Raw genomic sequence first — 20042 nt, 5'->3', positions numbered from 1 at the left:
ATTTTTAGTAGCCATCTCAAACTTGGCATGCCCCACACTACTCTCCCAATAGTCCACCCATACCTGCTCTACATACAGCAGCCTTCCACATCTCGGAAATTGGCAACTTCATCCTACTAGTTGTTCGGGCCCAAAACTTTACTGTTATCTTTGATTCCTCTCTTTCTCCAATACTCTACACACAGCCCCTCAAGCGTATCATGTTAGCTCTGTTCTCAAACCACCCAGAATACAGCCATGTTGTCCTCCTTCCACTGCTGCCAGCCAGATCCAAATCACCCCACATCCCTGGAATACTGTACTACCTCACAACCAGTACCTTTACTTCTGCCCTGCTTTCGGTCTGTTTTCAAGATAAGAGCCAGACTGATACTGTTACAACTTAAGGAACATCATGCTGCTTTTCTCCTCAAATGTGTCCAACCCTTTTTGCTTCCTATCTCAGATTAACTCAGGGATAAAAAACAAAATCTTTAAAGGTTGTGGGGATTTGGCCCTCTCCTCTTCATTAGCTTATTTCGCTTTGTCCATACTGACTCCCTTGGTGTTCCCTGACCGTATCAGTCACACTCCTTCCTTTGTACCTCTGTTCCCTCAGCTCACCTGCTCTTCCACTAGATAGCTCTATAACTCATCACTGAATTCATGCCTGGCTTCCACTATTATAAGCTGTGGCACTCTACTCTTGAAATTCTCTGACCTCTTCCTGCTTTATTTTTCTCCTTAATCTAATATGCTATATATTTAAATGATTTACCTTGTTTACAGTTTGTCTCACCCTTATCCCCAGAATGTTAAGTTCCTTGAAGGTAGAGTTTTTTGGTTTTTTTCCTCCCTATTTTATTCCGATATATTCCCAACAGCCTATAATAATATATGGTACACAGCAGGTACTCAATAATTAATTTTTGCATGAATGGACAAATTAGACTGTAGATTATTTAACAGCAGGGACCATGTCTTATTTGTCTTTATATTCCACTATCCTCCAAAAGTACCCAGTACATAGAAAAGACCTCAATGACTATGAACGAATTAATGATACATGAGAATCACCACAAAGATAATACCATAGCTGTTGTTCATTTTTGGGAAGGATTCTCATCTTTTTTTGATGTTTGTGATGGTAGAGCAGTAAGTGTCAGAGAATAGAGCAATGAGAATAGAGCTGCCTCTTGCTTTTCAAACTTTAGATACAAAAGGGCAACGAGAGCATGGTCACTGAATCTTTTAGTATTGCCAATCCCTACTGCGGACCTCCAATCCCTACACTTTATTTTATTCCCTGATGTCCCTGTAAGTTTCCTGAAATACACCCATATTTGTCTGTTTTGATACTTCTTCATGAACACAGTGTATCCCTAAAATTTACTGGCAAATCTCACCTTTGCTTTATTTACATCTACTTGAGAAAGCAATGAAAATTCATAAATCAGAGGATTCTAAAAGTTACCATTTTCATGTGGCAAAAGCATATTCTCTAAGGGAAAAATACCAACATAATTCATAAATATATTTTACAGAACAGAGAGTAATCATATACTCCAGGGATCTGTACTCAATTTCAAAAAGTTGATGAAAATGAGACTCTCTGCATTCAGTGAATTATATAAAAAAGTCAGGGGTATTTAATGCATTAGTAGCATTTGTTCTGAAACGTGTGTTTTGCAAGACTAAAATCAACATAAATTTGGCAAGAATGAACTTTTAGAACAACGATAAAAGGAAATCCCACAATTGAGTTATATCATGGCAAATTTCATGAGCAACATATGATGAAAAAGAGGAAGTACACTAATATAATTTACAGACAAAACATACCACAGTATAAATAATTTCACTTCCGATTAAAAAATTTCAAAGAAATGTGAGAATATCTGAAAGGTACTTACAGTAGATTTTTCAGGGGAAGATGGAACATCAAATGTTTCGTTAATATGGTTTTCTAGATCTTGTTGAGAATGTGAATAATGAATTTGGTTCCAGCTATTTTTCTTTGATTGTTTGGGTGGTAAAGCTGGAGGCTGCCCATCTCCAGGGGTCTCCTGTGATCTGGACAGGAAAAGGGAAAAAAAATGAGTATTTGGAAGCTGTCTTCTAGAACTGTTATTTTAAAAGCTAGGGTCAGGGTGCCTGGGTGGTTCATTTGGTTAAGCAGCTGTCCTGGGCTCCGGTTGTGGTCCTGGGATGAAGCCCCACATGTGACGCTGGCTCCCTACTCAATGGGAACCTGCTTCTCCCTCTATGCCCCCTCACCCCTGCTGCTTTTCTTGCTTGTACTCTCTCTGTCAAATAAATAAATATCTTAAAAAAAAAAAAAAAAAAAACCTAGGGTCAAAAACAAAACAAAATAAAAGCTAGAGTCAAGCAACTCTAATATTTACAATGTCGAGTAGGAGATAAGCTTTAAATACCACGTTTACAAGAGACACCGTTTAATGAACCCTTTCTTAACTTGGAAGTTTAAATTGTACACTGAATTCCCTACTTTATCAAATCTGTAAACAATTCTACATAATAATCAAATACACTTTAAGGATATCACGATGAAGATATCTATTAATCTACTATAACAGTACACACACTTTTCCTAAATACTTTTTAAAAATAAGGTTATCAGTGGAGTCACATGGGTAGCCAGGGAAAAAGGTAGTCAAAGGGAAATCAGAATGGAGAGTTGAACTGTCCCACAGATAAAACACCTGGTACAATCTAGAGAACTTGTGATTGATCCACTTTACTTAGAAATAAAACACAAGGGATGCCTGGGCATCTTGGTCAGTTAAGCATCTTCCTTCCGCTCAGGTCATGATCCCAGGGTCCTGGGAACTGAGTTCTGCACTGGGCTCCTTGTTCGGGGCGGGGAGAGTCTGTTTCTCCCTCTGCCTACCATCCCCCTGCTTGTGTTCTCTCTCTCTGACAAATAAATAATAAAATCTTAAGAAAAAAAGAAAAACACCATTCATGAAAGAAATGAACTGCAACAAAGATTAGAATCTGAGTAAGAGTGCTGAGCTCACTAAGGAGATAAAACAGGACAAGACATTGTTGGAGCATGTAATTTAAAGAAACAAAATTCAATTAACATTAGGGAGCATAAGCCTCAATTTGTGATGGCAAAAATTGATAAAAAGAGCTAGGCAGGAGAATCTTCAAGGTAAAAACAGTAGCTTTTTAAAGAACCAGCATAGTGTATGTAAAAATATTACTTACGAGTTTTCCACAAAGGCCAGAAGGGGGAACCAGTGGCTCAGCTAGCATCCTAGGAAGCACACATCCATGGAGGTTGTGAGTGAGAAAAGTGAGGCAAGGGGAAATAGTTGGTAAGAGTAGTGACCATTTCTGAGGTTATTATTTATCTCTGTGACGCCAGGAGGTCTTTGGGAAAAGAAAATAATTACTGTCCCATTGCCCAAGGTCTCAGAGAGCGACAGCTGCTGTGTCAAGTTGCATGGCTGCTGCTATACTATTCAGGAACAGATTTCATTCAGTTTCTGCTTTTTTGTTGAGGGAGAATAGTTGCCTAAGATACAAGCTGTAAGGTCCTGAGGAAGTGGAACTTCATTAGACTGTATTATTGTTTAAAAATCATTCTCCACCCTCTCTGGTTGACATTATTAGGCTTGGCCATATGAGTTGCTCTCTCCAATGAAATGTGAGTAGAAGTGGTCACTTTTGAAAGGACACTTTAGGAAACAGCTCATGATTTATTGTGCTTTTCTTTTTCCTTGGCCATGAGACTAATCATGCCCCACACAAGAGTGTGGGTCTTGGAATGGACATGACATGGAGTAGGGACACAGATGATCCATGATATACATATAATGTAAGAAAGAAACAACGTTTGTTGTTATGAGCTGCTATGAGTTGGGGTAATTTGTCACCACAGCATAATTTATCCCAAGAAAATGGATACAGAAATTAGTGTCAGAGTGGCTCTTTGATACATATGCTCTCCCTAGGTAGAGAAGGTTGTGAAACTTACTTAGAGTCTCACTGCTAAATATCTGGTAGATACAGGTAATGAAGCTAAAAATTTTATTAGTGCCAAGGAAGTCAGCCAAGTTTTTGGTTTAAATGTATGGTCCTCCAGAAATGTTCGTCTTAAGAGAAAATACAGTCATTCCAAATTTTCAGAATGTAAAATAAAATTTAATCATTAGGGGCGCCTAGGTGGCTCAGTTGTTGGGCATCTGCCTTCAGCTTGGGTCATGGTCCTGGAGTCCTGGGGTCAGGCTCCGCGTTGGGCTCTCTGCTCGGCGGGGGCCTGCTTCTCCCTCTCCCACTTGCCCTGCTTGTGTTCCCTCTCTCACTGTGTCTCTGTCAAGGAATAAATAAAAATCTTAAAAAAACAACAACAAAAAACCCAAACTTAATCATTAAAAAAGTAGGTAAGCCATAGTGCCCACTCAGTCTAACTTTCTACATAGACGTCTTCAGGGAACAAAATGCTCTAAATTCTGAAAAGTCTGTAAGGACTGCATCAAAGAACATACTCCCCCCCCCCCCCCCAGCAAAGCCTTCTTTGAGTCTACCTTGATGGTCAGGGATTCCAGGTACCAAGCCCAATAGTTTTATTCTATTAGTTTCAACTGCCAAGAGCCCAAGCCTTTAAGATCCAATACATTCAAGTGTTGCTAATCCAGGAAAATGTTCCCACAGATGAGAACAGGGACATGGACCTTAAACATGGCCTGCCGGAAGGGATCAGGACACAAAGATGGATATCCTCTCACATAACCTCATAGATGTGACATTTCTAAAAAGCAGTTGATCAAAAGCCTCTAAGACTTTAAAAAAACCAGAAGTCACTGGACTCCACATCTATCCATCAACAGGTCTCAATCCCTTGCTTAGGGTTAAGAATGACCAGGTGAATAGAAAGTTGTTTTTTTTTTTTTTTTTTTCTAGTTTTGCATATAGCTATCACACCCAGGAAACAGCCTCAAAACTGAAGATCTACAGGGCATAGTATAAGGTTGAGATCAGAAGGGAATGGAGTTAGAGCAACTTACTTTATTCTTAGTCTAGTAAACAGCCTAATATGTAACAATTCTAAAATATACAACAGGGACAAACTCAAGCCTGACTTGTAAAGCAGCATCTTAAGTGAGCCAAATCTGATGGGTATGGGTATAACAGTGACAATGCTCAGTTATAAGATAGGTAAAGTACTGACATTATGGGACATTCTGCTAAAACTGTTTAATCTAAATTACTGGCACTAAAGATTAGGCATATACAGTCAAAAAAGCCCCAGGAGTGATTTTATTATGCACTGCTAATTAGAGATCATTGTCCTGTAACATTGGTTGCATATTCATGGCCGGCGGGCGAATTTTGGCCAACATAATTTAGCCCATTATTTTTTCTTTATAAAATATGAGTTAATTGGCTACATTTAAAAACTTACATATGTATCTGGATTTCCAGAATGGAAAATCTGGAAGCTCTGGAAAAAATGAAACTGCATTATCACTGGTCAAAGCCAAGAATCAGCTGTTGCCTTTAGATGGGCCATGAGCATCCCAGCCCACATAAATCCCACCCAGGGTTACTTCTGAGATTCCAGTAGGTATTTGAGTTGAACCTCTCCTTTAAACATTCAAAGTCCACAGGAAAACAGAGAAAGGAAGAGAGCCAAGCACACAAGCTTGAGCTGGGATTTAAGCCAAATTCTAAAGAAAAGGTGAGCGAATGCAGCATGCACAGCAAGGATTAGTCAAGACAGAACATAGGAAAGAACACTGTAATTTCAGACTTCAGGAAAAGGGCTATCTGCTTTCTCTCATTGTTTTAAGTAACTCTGGTGTTAGAATAACTTCTCAGAGCCTGGTCAGGCTCTCCAGATGTCAGACTGTTGCAGAGGAACAGACAGGTCTGGGAGCTTTTACAAACTAATTATGTGCTTTCCCAGTAATCCCAGTAACTAATTGCCCTTTTTATGTCTCCATGTCCAATAACCAAAGTCCATCTATATATAGCTATATATATCTACTTGCATCTCTAACCAATACAGTCTATCAAAGTAATCAAGGATGTCAGTACAGAATCCTGAAATTCTTAGTTTTTTAAAAAAAGATTTTATTTACTTGACAGAGATCACAAGTAGGCAGAGAGAGAGAGAGGGAAGCAGGCTCCCTGCTGGGGAGATGCGGGGGGCTCAATCACAGGACCCTGAGATCATGACCAGAGCTGAAGGCAGAGGCTTAAACCCACTGAGCCACCCAGGTGCCTCCTGAAATTCTTATTTTGAACAAAGGTCATCAATTACATTTTAAGACATATTCCAAGTGTATTAATTCAATTGATCATAACAAATAACTTCCTACTTCATATCTAATGTAGAAATCACGAGTATAGTTAATTTATTACTTACTCAATTACCTAGGAAGATGACTTTCATAGGTAAACCATGAATTATAAATTAAAATCCATTTTAAATAATTTCATAAAATAAACCAATTCTTAAAAAAATAGCGTTTCTAGGCAAAAAATAAAACCCCCCACAATTGCTAATTATAAAAGAATAAAGAGATATTATATACTTTGGAAGAACAACCAGGCAGCATAGTGGAACACAGCCACATCAGAAATAACTCCCCTGGAAAAAAAAAAAGAAAGAAAGAAAGAAAGAATTCCTCTGAGAGAAGGGACCTATGACTTAAAGAGAAAGCCAGCATCTATCAGATAGTTCAGACAGGACTAGGGAGATGGGAACCAAAGAAAAAAGTGTTCATCAGAGCTCTGGCTGACATCTCATTCAAGTGGAGGTAATCCTTTGGCTTTGAAGATGGGAGCGAGAAAAGAAAAAAGACAGGAGCTAGAAAAGATCTGTTACAAGGAGAGTATAGAAAGAAGTATAATCATAAATGGATTATTTTGTTACTTAAAAAAAGAAAAAGTGGCAAGGTAAGCCCTACAAATTGTGAATAAAAGAAAATAAACAATGCTGAAAATTCAACTCTATATACATACCACTCACAGAAGCATAAAAAGTTTACTCTAATTTAAGACTAGAAAACAAACAAAATCCATATTCTTGGTACAAGCTAATACAAACTTGCCAGGACTGATGGCTCATTTTAAGATTCTAATGTTCGAAGATGTATACCAGGAACTCAGGTCTCATTCAACTATAGTCCCAAGTGCTATCCAAGTTCTCATTGGGGAGTAACCCTACTATACTTTACTTATACCATGAAAGATGCAGATAAAATTCTGATTCAGAATTCAGGCTTCCTGACATGTTGGCTAATTTATAGTGACAATCACAGTATTTAAAAGTAAACATCACTGAAAACTGGTTATTAATTAATGCTCAAGGCAATTTAAACAGTGCATATAAACTCTCAGGGATACGATAAATATGAGAATAGAATTGAAAATGTCATATTACCGTATCAGTAGGAATCTATTTCAGAATCAAGGTCCCAGACCTGAGATACTTGGTTTCAAACAAACTCCAAGTCCCTGACCTTAGCTCTCAAAAGTGAGTACTAGAGATATGTGCCAGAGGTAGACAGCAGGTTAGGTACACTGCAGCTACAGTAGTCCAGTGACCTATGTACCACAAGTACAATGTTAAATACAGTCTGCCCCCTGAGTCCCCAGAGCTCAATCATCTCCTCCCATAACACCTCCTTTGGTTCTTTTATTTCCTTGTCCTCGAATGGTCTGGTATTTGCAGAATACATAATACAGATGACCCTTGAACAACACGGTTTGAGATGCACCAATTCACATACACATGGATTTTTTACACTACAGTACTGTAAATTTTGTTAACATTTTTTTCTCTAGCTTACTTTATTGTAAGACTATGGTATCATATTACATGTAACATATAAAATATGTGTCAATCAACTGTGTATATTCTCAGTAAGGCTTCTGGCCAACAACAGGTTATTAGCAGTTAAGTTTCTGGGGAGTCAAAAGTTATATGTGAATTTTCAACTATATGGGGGTTGGTGTCCCTAATCCCCATGTTTTTCAAGGGTCAAATAATATGTTGCTAGACTTGCTCAAGGTTGGCATGGGAATTAGGTTAAGCTGAGTGATGACATAAAGTTTTCAGTGGTAGTACCTCAGAGGAGCAAAGTGAAGGCAAACCTTTAAAGACTAAGTGAAAGGAACTGATAAAGCTGCGGTGACTCACGAGACTAGAAAGGGACGGTCCAGGCAAAAATAGTTCAGGGAAATGGATTTGATACTTCAGGATTATGAAATCTGTAAAGAGTCTCTTGTGATTAGGTCTAAGGATAAAGCTAAGAATTTGGAAAATTCCTCATTGTATTCAAGCAGACATCCACATTTCACACATGTAGACAGATAAATGGCTGATAATATTCTTAAAGGCTGCCAGTATATCCCCCCAAACTAACTAGAATTATACATTATAGTTAACATCTACTAAGCACTTTTTCTCTGCTTAACTATTATACATCTAATTTACTGTTCAAAGCAACCCTATGAGATAGATATTCTCATCCTGTTTTTTCACAGGTGAGGAAATTGAAGCTTACAAAGATAAAATGACTCACCCAAGGTCACATAATTAGAACTGATGGAACCAAGTCTTAAACCCAGCCTGAATCCAGAGCTTTGCTGATGCTATAGTTACACCTTAAACAAAACAACTATAAAAGGCAGTAGCAAAGTTATTTTAAATCAGAGGTTTCCAAACTTTATGTAGCAGTAGACTCTCCTCCAAATAAAACGCTTCTCAGAAGCCCATATATAAGATATACAAAAGCTAAGCAGCTCTCCTGACAGTATCTGAGGCCTCCACAGAACTTACCAGTGCACACCCAGAACAGGACGACCCTCTGTCATGCCATTTGGTCTTAAGTGGTTAACACTGCTCTGTATTTTAAGTTCTAACAAAAACGACTTATATTTAAATGGAGAGAATGCAAGACCAGAAGAGATCTGTGCTCTAATAACATGCATTTTTACTTTAATTGAGAACATATTTCTAACTCAATGGTTTTAATATACTTAAAACCAATAATTTGCCTAAAATGATGGGGGGGGGAGAGGTCTGAATGGGACTGAAGTTTGAAACATGTTGTTCACAATTTACCCACGTGAAAAATTTTGTGGGCAAATCACTATCTATGTTAACTTTTTGACTTAAGAAAGGAGATGGGGAGATGGGACTAAAAGTGTTCCAAAGCCCAACTCTCACATTGCAATTTTTCAATACAAATAACTTGCTTATCTTCAACTTTGACATTTTAAGAAATGTTACGTGAAGAGCAAACAATGAAAATATTAAAGTGCACCTTGTTGTCAGCAGAGCAAAATACTCTAATATAGCAGCAAAAGATTTGTTAAAACTGTCAATGAAGCCAGGTAGGCAAAAACTTTGATTTAGTTGAGTCCAGTCAGCATTAAATTTCCTCATGAATGCTTCAACAGCAGCAGTGAAAGCAGCTTTGTCTGCAGTCAAAGCAGCCCTCTGTTGCTGTCTTTAACAACTCATATGAAAATAAATAAAATCTTAACCACCCAACTGACATGCTTTGTGATGATTTTGTAGAAACGTCCAAGCTTCCCTGCTACATATTAATGGGAGTATATTAACATTTGTGCTGTGAATTTACTAAAAAAAAACACCTGTTAAGTATTTTCAAATTAATTGAAGGTTATTGTTCTTCTCAGAAAATCACAAACTAAAACAGTCTAATTTTCTTTGAAACATTTAAAGAAAGGAAGGAAATGGTAGACTGACGTCTCAATCGCTCCTGCCTAAAAATGGTAACTTTATACTAAGCAGTGTAAACAACTTTCTATTTGTTTCCATAATAAACGTACCCCTGAGTTAATAGTGTTTTCACCTTGTGAAGCAGGTGGCCTTACCCAGTGACTAAAGTCTGGACCCAGGTTTCACCTCAAAGGCCCTGTACTCACTCAAAAAACAGGGAGTGGTGAGATGATCTCAAGATATCTTTCAATACATATTAAAATGCTCTGAGCTTCATCGAACACATTGTCCAGATTCTTTCCACATTTGGCCAAAACTAAAACCTACGGATTCCAAGTTGTAAAATATTTTCTCTGGATTACAAATATCAGCCAGCAAAGCAACCAACCAACCAACCAAAAAAGCCTTGTCTAAGACACAAAGTTCTGCTGGTTGGCTCAGGTAGGGAAGACTTGAATTTCAGTTCTGTAAACTGGGACAAGTGCTATTAAGTGTGTTTTTTCTCATCTACAAAATGGGGATTACATGTCTTCTCTATTTCATTGAGTTGTCTTAAACAGATAATTTCTGAAGCTGATCATTAGCAACTAATTTATTTGTTTACCATTAAGCTTATCTTTTCAGACCTCTCTCATTATTCTTAAGGTGAAAACTGGCTGAATTTTAAATGCAGCATTAAGAGATTCAAAACTGAATACAAACACATAAGCCTCATAAAATACATGTCTGATGAGAAAGGTCCAAGCATCTGAAATTCTTGTGGATCAGGATGGGGAAGCAAGATAATGCCTATCTGTTCTGAACTTGTACCTCCATTTAAAGTCAGGAAGCCAGAACAAAGGTTTTTATGATTGACAAACCTATAAAATGTACACATGGAGATACTCAATTGTATATGTATGTATATGTGTACGTGTGTCTGTATGAAAAGGGCTCTTCAAAAAATGGACTGAGATAATTCTGTTAGGTCCTGGGGAGTTATACTGTTTTATTCTGCAGTAAGATGGGCTTTTGAGATTCCTCTATATGCTTTATTTCTATGTGCAGAAAGTATATCATTTTTAAATTTAATCAATTAACATCTCAATCATGTGCTTAGTTACTATACTTTTTAAAGTTTCAGAATTAGAAAATACATGATTATTAAAAATCAAAATATACAATGATAATTTTTAAGGTAATCAAAAATTAGGGATGCCTGGGTGGCTCAGTCAGTTCAATGTCTGCCTTTGGCTCAGATCATGATCCCAGGGCCCTGGGATAGAGTCCCACTTGCGGCTCCCTGCTCAGTGGGAAGCCTGCTCCTTCCTCTACCTGCCACCCTGGTTGCAAGTGCACAAGTGCTCTGACAAACAAATACATCTTTAAAAGAGAAATTAAATTTCTACCAGCCTTGCCTCCTGTCAACTCATTCCCCACATGTGTCACTGTGTAATGTGTATCTGTCCTATTCCTTCATTCTTTTTACTATACACACGCAATCAAAATGTTTTACCAAAGTATGTTACTATGACTAAAATTCCACTTGTCTTAATAGCTTAGCCAGTCTTCCTTGGCTGGCCCTATAGTGAGGACAACCACACCTCCTCTATATCTTGTCATGTGTTCTGGAGCTCCTATACCTACCTGCTTTGCTAATCAGTCCATCTACTCTTCCACCATCACTCTCAAACCCCCTCTTTCTTCAGGCCTGATATATATCCTACACCCTTCCTTCTCAAAAATTAATCTTTTTACTTCTCTATGTGCCTTACAAGGAATTTTACTTTTTCCCCCTAATTCTCACACTGTTTTTACTTACATATGGACTAACTGCATTATATAAATGAATAAATCAAATCAAGATACTGCATGTTATTGTGAAGGTAAGCATGTTGTACATTATACTGATGGGGTATAAATACTGAATTATGAAGTTGAATTTATATACCAGTATGTAATATGAAATAGGAATGAATTTTAAATAAGATGCGTGCATATTCTCTACAACTTATTTCAGTATGATTGTCATCTTACTTAGTTCTCCTTTGCTACTTAATTTTCCCCATATTGTCTATTTATTCTTATGGTGAATGAAAAATACTAAGAAAACTCTACCTTTAATATTTCACTGCCTGACCATAGTGCTACATTATCTGTAGAAAATAAAGGTTTAAGAACATACTAAGTCAACAAAATAATAAGAGGGTTTTTGGTGGGGGGAGGAGGGGAATACAAAGAACTCTCAAGAACAAATACGCACATCTGCAAATACACAAAAATTTTAAAACACTGCATAAAGAAATGTTTGTATCAAATACCCTAATTTCCCAGATTATTTCAAATGAAACAATCTGGGGCATTATTATTTATAAGAAGGAAGCTAAATGAAAAACGTCTTACGGTGATGATTCCAGAACGATGCTATTAGCTTGGGTTGAAGATGGAGATCTGTGATTCACAAATACTTCACTTGGGGAAGTATGAACAACATGGTCTACCAAATGACCAACTGAAGATGGTCGTAACCGGGTTCCCTCTTGTGTGAATGCAGAATTTCGACTACATAAAGAGAAAGAAAAATTGAGTGAAAATGTGCTTTAATTCAACTTTTTCCAGTTTTTTACTTATATGATTACATTAGAAAGTGGGTATACGTTTTAACACTAACCACAATGATTAAGCAAAATCTCTGACAAAGATAGTATGATGTAAACAGAAATAATACCACATAGGAAGTCTAGGATCTCAACTAAAGTCAGTGATCAACCACAAGGGTTTTACATGTTCCATCTATTATGGCTACCAACCTTAATGTCTAAAGGCTTTAGTCACTACAACTTAGTGTCTTAATCAGCATTTACACCTCATTTCATTGCCCTTTGCTTTACTGCCTCTTCTTCTTTTTAAACATTCATTTCTATTAGAGAGAGAGAGAGAGAGAATGAGAAAGAGTGCACTGACAGGGGAGGGGCAGAGAAAAAGAATCTCAAGCAGACCCCCTGCAGAGTGCAGAGCCTGATGCAGGGCTTAATCTTACAACTCCAGGATCATGACCTGGGCCAAAATCAAGAATCAGACACCCAACTGACTGAACGACCCAGGTGCACTTCTTCTTAAAAAAAAAAAAAAAAAAAAAAAAGTATTGAAGGTTTGCAGTAACTACATGAAGCAAGTCTATTGGGTGCCATTTCTTCAACAGCATTTGTTCATTTTGTGTCTCTGTCACATTTTGGTAATTCTTCCATTATTTCAGACTTTATTGTTTTTGTTGAAATAATCTGTGATCAGTGATTATGACTCACTGAAAGCTTAGATGATGGTTAGCATTTTTTAGTAATAAATTATTTTTAATTAAAGTATACACACTGATTTTTCATATTGCCATTGCACATTTAATGGAATACAGTTGAGTGTAAATATAACTTCTGTATATACTAAGAAACAAAAAGATTCAGTGACTTGCTTCATTGCAGTGGTCTGGAACCAAACCTGCAGTATCTCCAAGGTATGCCTTTATAAAATAAAGGAAGAGAATAAATAATTCAGATATATCTCTGGTCTGTATTCTTTTTTAAATCCTTACAGAAGTTTTTTATTTATGGGACTTTTTAAGATTCCTAAAAATAAATAACATATTTCTATCCTCATAAGTGACAGTTACATGAATTTTAATTTTCATTACTATCCTTAATTATGACATTTGAATGCTTATTATGTGCTAGGCAATGTTCTAAGCATTTTACATATATCACTTCATTTAATTCTTGTAAAAATACTAGAAGAAAGACAGTTATTATAATTTGTAGATGAGGAAAAAGGGACAAAGAGATTAATTAGCTTACTCGAAGTTCAAACTTTCAGTGATTCCAGGGTCCATGCACTTAACCATCACACTATACTGTCTCTTCAGAATTGAGAAAAAAACCTTTTCAGATCATATCTAAAATTGTTTCTTTATCTAGGAAGTTTAATCAGAGCTACTGCTAATTAACTCACTCACTCATCTTTCCTCTGTGTTCTGTAATCTGCTTTAATTATTTAGTGGTAACTAGTAACAAATGGAGAAATGGTTGGCTAAAAAATGGACCAAAAAAGATGGTTCTGGATTTTCTTCAAATAGTTGATTAGCCTCTGAATATATATGCAGTATTTTATAAAGAAAGGTGATTTAGCAATCTGCAACTGGTAAGAGAAGAACTTGTGAGTCTACCTTTTTAGCAGCTTAGCAGCTAGGAAAACATAAAGGTATGAGGTAATGTTCTCTAACCAAACTTTACTTGTGTTATGGTAAAAGTTTATTCTTGGGCTGAAAAACACCCACTGGTGACACAAATTTTAGAATTTAGTATAGGGGTGGGTGGGTCAGCTGGTTGAGTGCCCAGCTCTTGACTTCAGCTTAGGCTGTGATCGCAGGGTCAGTCATGGAATCAAGCCTCACATCAGGCTCTGTGCTTAGCACTGAGTCTACTTATCCCTCTCCTTCCGCTTCTCCCCGCTTGTGTTCTCTAAAATAAATAAATAAAATCTTTTTTAAAAAGTAGAATATAGTACACATTTATTGGATATTAATGTGTTTAAAATATTTCCAAAGTTAGACAACTTCAAATATTATATTCCATACCAAAACTTAAAATATTTTGCATTCCAACCTTTTGGGTGAACAAATTCTATGAATACACTGACATCTATTTATCATTATGTAATTACATACATATATTACATATAATACATTTATTAATTCGTTATAAAATTAACATCTTAAACAGTACAAATTGATTATCTTATTATCTATACCAACACATACAGTTTTTGTTAGAAATACTAGAATGAAGTATACAAACAGTAACCGGTGAATAATACGGGTTTCTTAGCGCAAATATGGCTAAGCTTGTAGGAACTTATGTTGGAAACCCATTTTCCAGACCAAAAGTAGAGGAACAGCTGGGATAGGAGGTTAGGTAAGATCCACATTCACTTTGCATTTTCAAACAATATATACTTCCCTAGGAATTCTGAAGAGCCTTATGAAAAAGGATTACATCAGTAACAAACACACTTCCAGATTTTAATTCTACTAATAGATCTCGATTTATTGGGTAGAGACCCATACTCTACAGGAAAGTGAACATATGTGTTCAAATGTTCTAATCCCTCATTCGATGAGACTTTTCCATGCCACTCATGCAGTAAGCTGCAGGCTATGAGGAAATAATGCTCTAGAGCAACAAAAATCATATTTGACTAAGATATTTGAATGTAAAGATTTATATATTTTGATCTTCAGGCAAGTCTACAGTTAAGTCTGTACTTACTGATTAGGAGTTCCAGGTGGAGATCGTGATGGAAGGCTCTGTGTTTCTAACCTGTCATCAGATATTGAATTTCTGCTTACTACTTCCCAATCCATCAATTTCCGTGCCAAGGGCTTACTTGGGGATCTGCAGAAATAATTTGATATGTAAAAATTTTTATATTTATACCCCCAACTATAAACCAAATCTTAGAATTTGTCTTGATAGATCATATTCTAGATGAGTAAACATAGTTTACTTGAAAGAAATTTAATGCATTTAGTGGCTGTTTACACCATAACTTCCTAAGAAATTAAATCTGGAAGGAAAGACATGCCAAGGGTAGAAGAGAGAACAGAGAAAAGAATAAAGGAAAAAAGCAAAGGAGTAGTTGGCTACCAAGTTATCTCAATATTTATACTATAAATATTGCCTACTCCAGAGTTTCAGAAACTTAGGTCATCTTGTGATGTATTAAACAACTGCTAGCATATCATCTCCTATATATCCTTAAATCTACACCCTGATCCTCTACCTTAAAAACAGAGGACAGGAAAATGATAATCATATATATTACAATTTTTTACGTATTATATATAGTAGTAAGTTAGTAGACTGTTTTTTTTTAAAAAAAAATTTAGAAGGTTAACATTCTGTTTTGTGGTAGGGAGTAGAAGACTACGTTTTATTACCTATTTATATACTGTCAGCTACCACAGTGATAAAGATGAGAACTAAGTAGTCTTTTCAGAAAAGATATGGACCTTCGCAGAATATTAAAAAAAAAATTCAAATTCCGATAGTGGCCAAAATTCATGACATCTACTTTTTGACACAGAGCGTTAATATGAAGGTTAATATAAGGAATTGTGTGGCTTACATAAAAACACGAAATAAATCATCTTGTAAGCTGATAGTTTTATATTTCATTAATAAAATTCACTGAAGCACATAGAAATAGACTGGACTAAAAAAAGCACAGTAACACTTACCAAGAATACTGACTAAAATTTGTAGACATAGTTGGAAACATTAAAATAATAAGTAGAGCATACTAGTTTTTGACCTTCCACAAGACAAAGCATGTATTTATGCCTAAATATTTAAATTTACCAGTATAGCATATGACCCTAGATCCTTTCCTACCTCCTACATTTTATTACTTATGAGTATCTAAATTTCAGTGCAATGTTTCAGTCTATTAATTTTATTAAACCACAAGTATCTTAAATTACTTAAGAATCCAAAGCACACAAGTGCCCCATCATTTTGGGTATTCACTGCCAAAATCTTTTACAGTTTGGCCGAATGACATCTCCTTAATTTAAGAACATACAACGTTTCCTAAAAGAGCTGTAATGCTATTGATTAAAAAAACAGGGCACTGGCTCAGATTTCATTTTTCATGAATTCCTACTTGAAGACAATCAGGACACCATTTAGCCCAACATCCTAATATTGCTGTGCAACCTCATATTCCTTTAGTCATAATAAAATGGAAAAAAAAGTATATCATTTCATGCATTTGATTTTTAAACTGAAGATTACTAAAAGAAACCTTAGCATTTACTGCTCTTCTGTTAGCCAATTATTGAAGATAATAAGCTATTCATTCTCATGTATTAGATTACTAAACGTAAACTGTAGGAGTTCATAATCATTAGGTAGATCAACTACTTTCATTTTCAAAGACAGGGAAAAAACCATTTGAAGGAGGAAAAAAATCTAGTTATACTCACCCAGTATGGAGCATCAGAACACTTTACTGTTGTTAATAAACTAAACATGGTTAGAAATGTTCTGCATTTAAAACTAAATTTCAAGTGTTTTATTAACAGCTTTAACCTCAGAGACCCACCCACTCAAGCTTGCTGTCTATGTTTCCTGTTGAATGTGGAAATTTCAGAGAAAAAAATACCACACTTCATCAGTGTGTTTGCAATGTGGTAAGTATATTTTCTGACCATGGCACTTTATTTTTTTGTTGCATGTGAACATTCTTTTGCTTTCTTCTTAGATTTTATATGACAACTGAAGAAGTGTGAAAGCAATTCAAAGAGTAGATATACTGGGGGAAAAAAATAAAGGAACTTATTTATTACTGCTGAGAAAACAAACTTACATGGAACCTTTAAGGAGAAATCTTTCTATCTACATACCACCAATTAAAATTCTAAGAAGGACAAGAACTCTAAAATTGTCCAATAATTTAACAGAATAACTCAACGACTGCTAAAACCATGAGAATATTTTGGTAGATATGCATCAGGTCATCACAATAAGCTTGTGATATATTATCAAAACAACCCTAGAGAAGCTTAAGTCTTTTGGAAACTGCAAGATCATTAAAACAGTACCATTAAATACAACTTTATCCCTGCTGATGACTTTTTTTGGGAAAGTTTTTATTTATTTACTTGATAGAGAGATCACAAGTAGGCAGAGAGGCAGTCAGAGAGAGAGGAGGAAGCAGGGTCCCCGCTGAGCAGAGCCTAATGCGGGGCTGGATCCGAGGACCCTGAGATCATGACCTGAGCCGAAGGCAGAGGCTTAACCCACTGAGCCACCCAGGAGGCCCCCTGCTGATGGCTTCTTATTCAAAGGCAGATTCACGAAATTCCATATTAAAAAAGAACTGGGGGGATGCCTGGGTGGCTCAGTTGGTTAAGCAGCTGCCTTTGGCCTAGGTCATGATCCCAAGGGATCCCACATCGGGCTCCTTGCTTGGCAGGGAGCCTGCTTCTCCCTCTGCCTCTGCCTGCCATTCTGTCTGCCTGTGCTTGCTCTCTCCCCCTCTCTCTCTGATAAATAAATAAAATCTTAAAAAAAAAAAAAAAAAAAAAAAAGAACTGGGACAATTACTTGAGGCTTCTCATATTGGAATCTTAGCCCACTATTCATCAAGTAATGCATATTTGTTTTATAAAATAACCTACTGTGGGATGCCTGGGTGGCTCAGTTGGTTAAGCAGCTGCCTTCGGGTCAGGTCATGATCCCAGCGTCCTGGGATAGAGTCCCACATCGGGCTCCTCAGCAGGGAGCCCGCTTCTCCCTCTGCCACTCTATCTGCCTGTGCTCATTTTCTCTCTCTCTCTCTCTGACAAATAAAACAAAATCTTTAAAAAAAATAAAATAAAATAACCTATTGAACAGTTTCTCATTTTAATAATGCATATACAAAATGAAGAATTAAGATGCAGGTATAATTGTGCATATGAAGAATTAAGATGCAGGTATAATTGTGCATATTTCTCAAGGTCACATATGATCAAAATATCAAAACACTAAAACTTCTATAAAGTAATTTGCATGTGATATTAACATTAATAAATACATCTATAATTTGGTATTAATATTAGGATGTCATTCTATAGTGGACCAAATTACCAAATCATGTTTACTATTTTTATAAATATTAAGCAAGAAAAAAATTTAAGCTTGTTGAAAAAGAAGAAAAAAATCTATGTTATTAGGTGTATTTTTAACAAAAAATAATCAGAAATGTATTAACTTTTTTTTTTTTAAAGATTTTATTTATTTATTTGACAGAGAGAGAGATCACAAATAGGCAGAGAGATAGACAGAGAGAGAGATGAGGAGAAGCAGGCTCCCTGCTGAGTAGAGAGCCCTATGCGGGACTCGATCCCAGGCCCCTGGGATCATGACCCGAGCCGAAGGTAGAGGCTTAACCCACTGAGCCACCCAGGCGCCCCAGAAATGTATTAACTTTGATTTTAATAAGTCTGAAAGAAATAATGCAAATAAAGTGTAGTACTAAGAACCCGAATATCTTTTATATTAAAACAACAAAGTTAAGAGGAAGTAATTACTTCATTCTTGAGAAATTTCAAGAAAAAGAATTTCAAAAACATTTTCTGTACATTTTAACTTCCAAAGGGTGCTTAGGACTTTCTAACTGGAAACAAGGGTATCTAAGACTGTAAGAGGAAAGGTTCCGAAAATTTCAGTAGCCATGTCTATTAGGGTACACCTCTCTGGTTTTACTTTCTTCTTTCCTCCCTTCCCTAATAACCAATTTAACCAAATAATCATTACTATGACACTAAGATATATATTTAATAGAGAAGTGATTTTAGATTTAGATTTAGAAGTGATTTATTTCATAATTCTAAAAAACAAGGCATAACAATACATCAAATTCAGATCTTTAAACAAATGTTGAGACAATTTACATCATTCAAATTCAAGTAAATTTATCACAGCAAAATGCTACATAGCCCTGACCAGCTAAATCCTTCATCGCATTTTCAGACAGTCTTCCTCTTGGGTAGATTATTCATAGATAAATGAGGATGAAGATAAGCCAGGAATGAAGAAACACAATGCAGGTAAATTTTATTATTCAAACACATAAAAATCATGGTTGAATAATCTTTTGTTTCAAATGTCCTTACTCCAAGGAACTTAAAATTGCATTTATTATTTATCTTTACAAGCATTCCAGTGCTGGCAAGGAGTCAGATAGGTTTAGCAATGACTGCAACTCCAGAGGCAGGAAAGTGACAGTTAAAAGGAAAAATCATAAAGTTAAATCTACAGTTTAGGATAAAAGGATTTAACTGTTTAAAGATTTACCCTCATAAACGACTAGATTTTTTTCAACATAAAAGAGAGTGCCTATGACACATTAAGTGACAAAAATAAGCAATAAAAAGTGTGAAATAATTTTTAAATATATATATATATACACGCATATATCTCTGTGAGGATATACAAGGCAAAATCTTGAGTAGTAAGTACCAATTGGGGGGAGGGGCGAGGGTAAGAAAGAATTTTAAGCAGGCTCCACATCTAGTAGAGTCCAAAGTGGGGGTCCATCTCAGGTCCCTGAAATCATTACCTGAGACAAAATCAAGAGCCAGACACTTAGCCAACTGAGTCATCCAGGCACCAACCCCCTCCTCCCACAACTTTTAAAAATAATCATGTTGGGTCATGATTTTTCTTTATATTTTTTGGCATGTTGGAGTTTTTTCCTTTTCTTTCTTTCTTTCTTTCTTTCTTTCTTTCTTTCTTTCTTTCTTTCTTTCTTTCTTTCT

At 36.1% G+C, this 20042-nt stretch overlaps 1 protein-coding gene across 4 annotated transcripts in view; it reads right to left on the bottom strand.

Annotated features, from left to right (window-relative positions):
- The window catches only part of PTPN4 (protein tyrosine phosphatase non-receptor type 4), a 216864-nt gene that overhangs the window by 35154 nt on the left and 161668 nt on the right, over positions 1-20042 (bottom strand). For all 4 annotated transcript variants that reach the window (XM_059394458.1, XM_059394460.1, XM_059394459.1 and 1 more), the window contains 3 exons: positions 15004-15129; positions 12092-12250; positions 1893-2052 (listed from right to left, as the gene is read on the bottom strand). In XM_059394458.1, the coding sequence (XP_059250441.1) occupies positions 1893-2052; positions 12092-12250; positions 15004-15129 (445 nt within the window). The remainder of the gene's footprint in view (positions 1-1892; positions 2053-12091; positions 12251-15003; positions 15130-20042) is intronic.

Source organism: Mustela nigripes, chromosome 3 (assembly GCF_022355385.1).
Source record: "Mustela nigripes isolate SB6536 chromosome 3, MUSNIG.SB6536, whole genome shotgun sequence".
Classification (NCBI taxonomy): domain Eukaryota; kingdom Metazoa; phylum Chordata; class Mammalia; order Carnivora; family Mustelidae; genus Mustela; species Mustela nigripes.
Note: the sequence above shows the minus strand (reverse complement) of the source record. Positions and strands in the feature narration are given on the sequence as shown.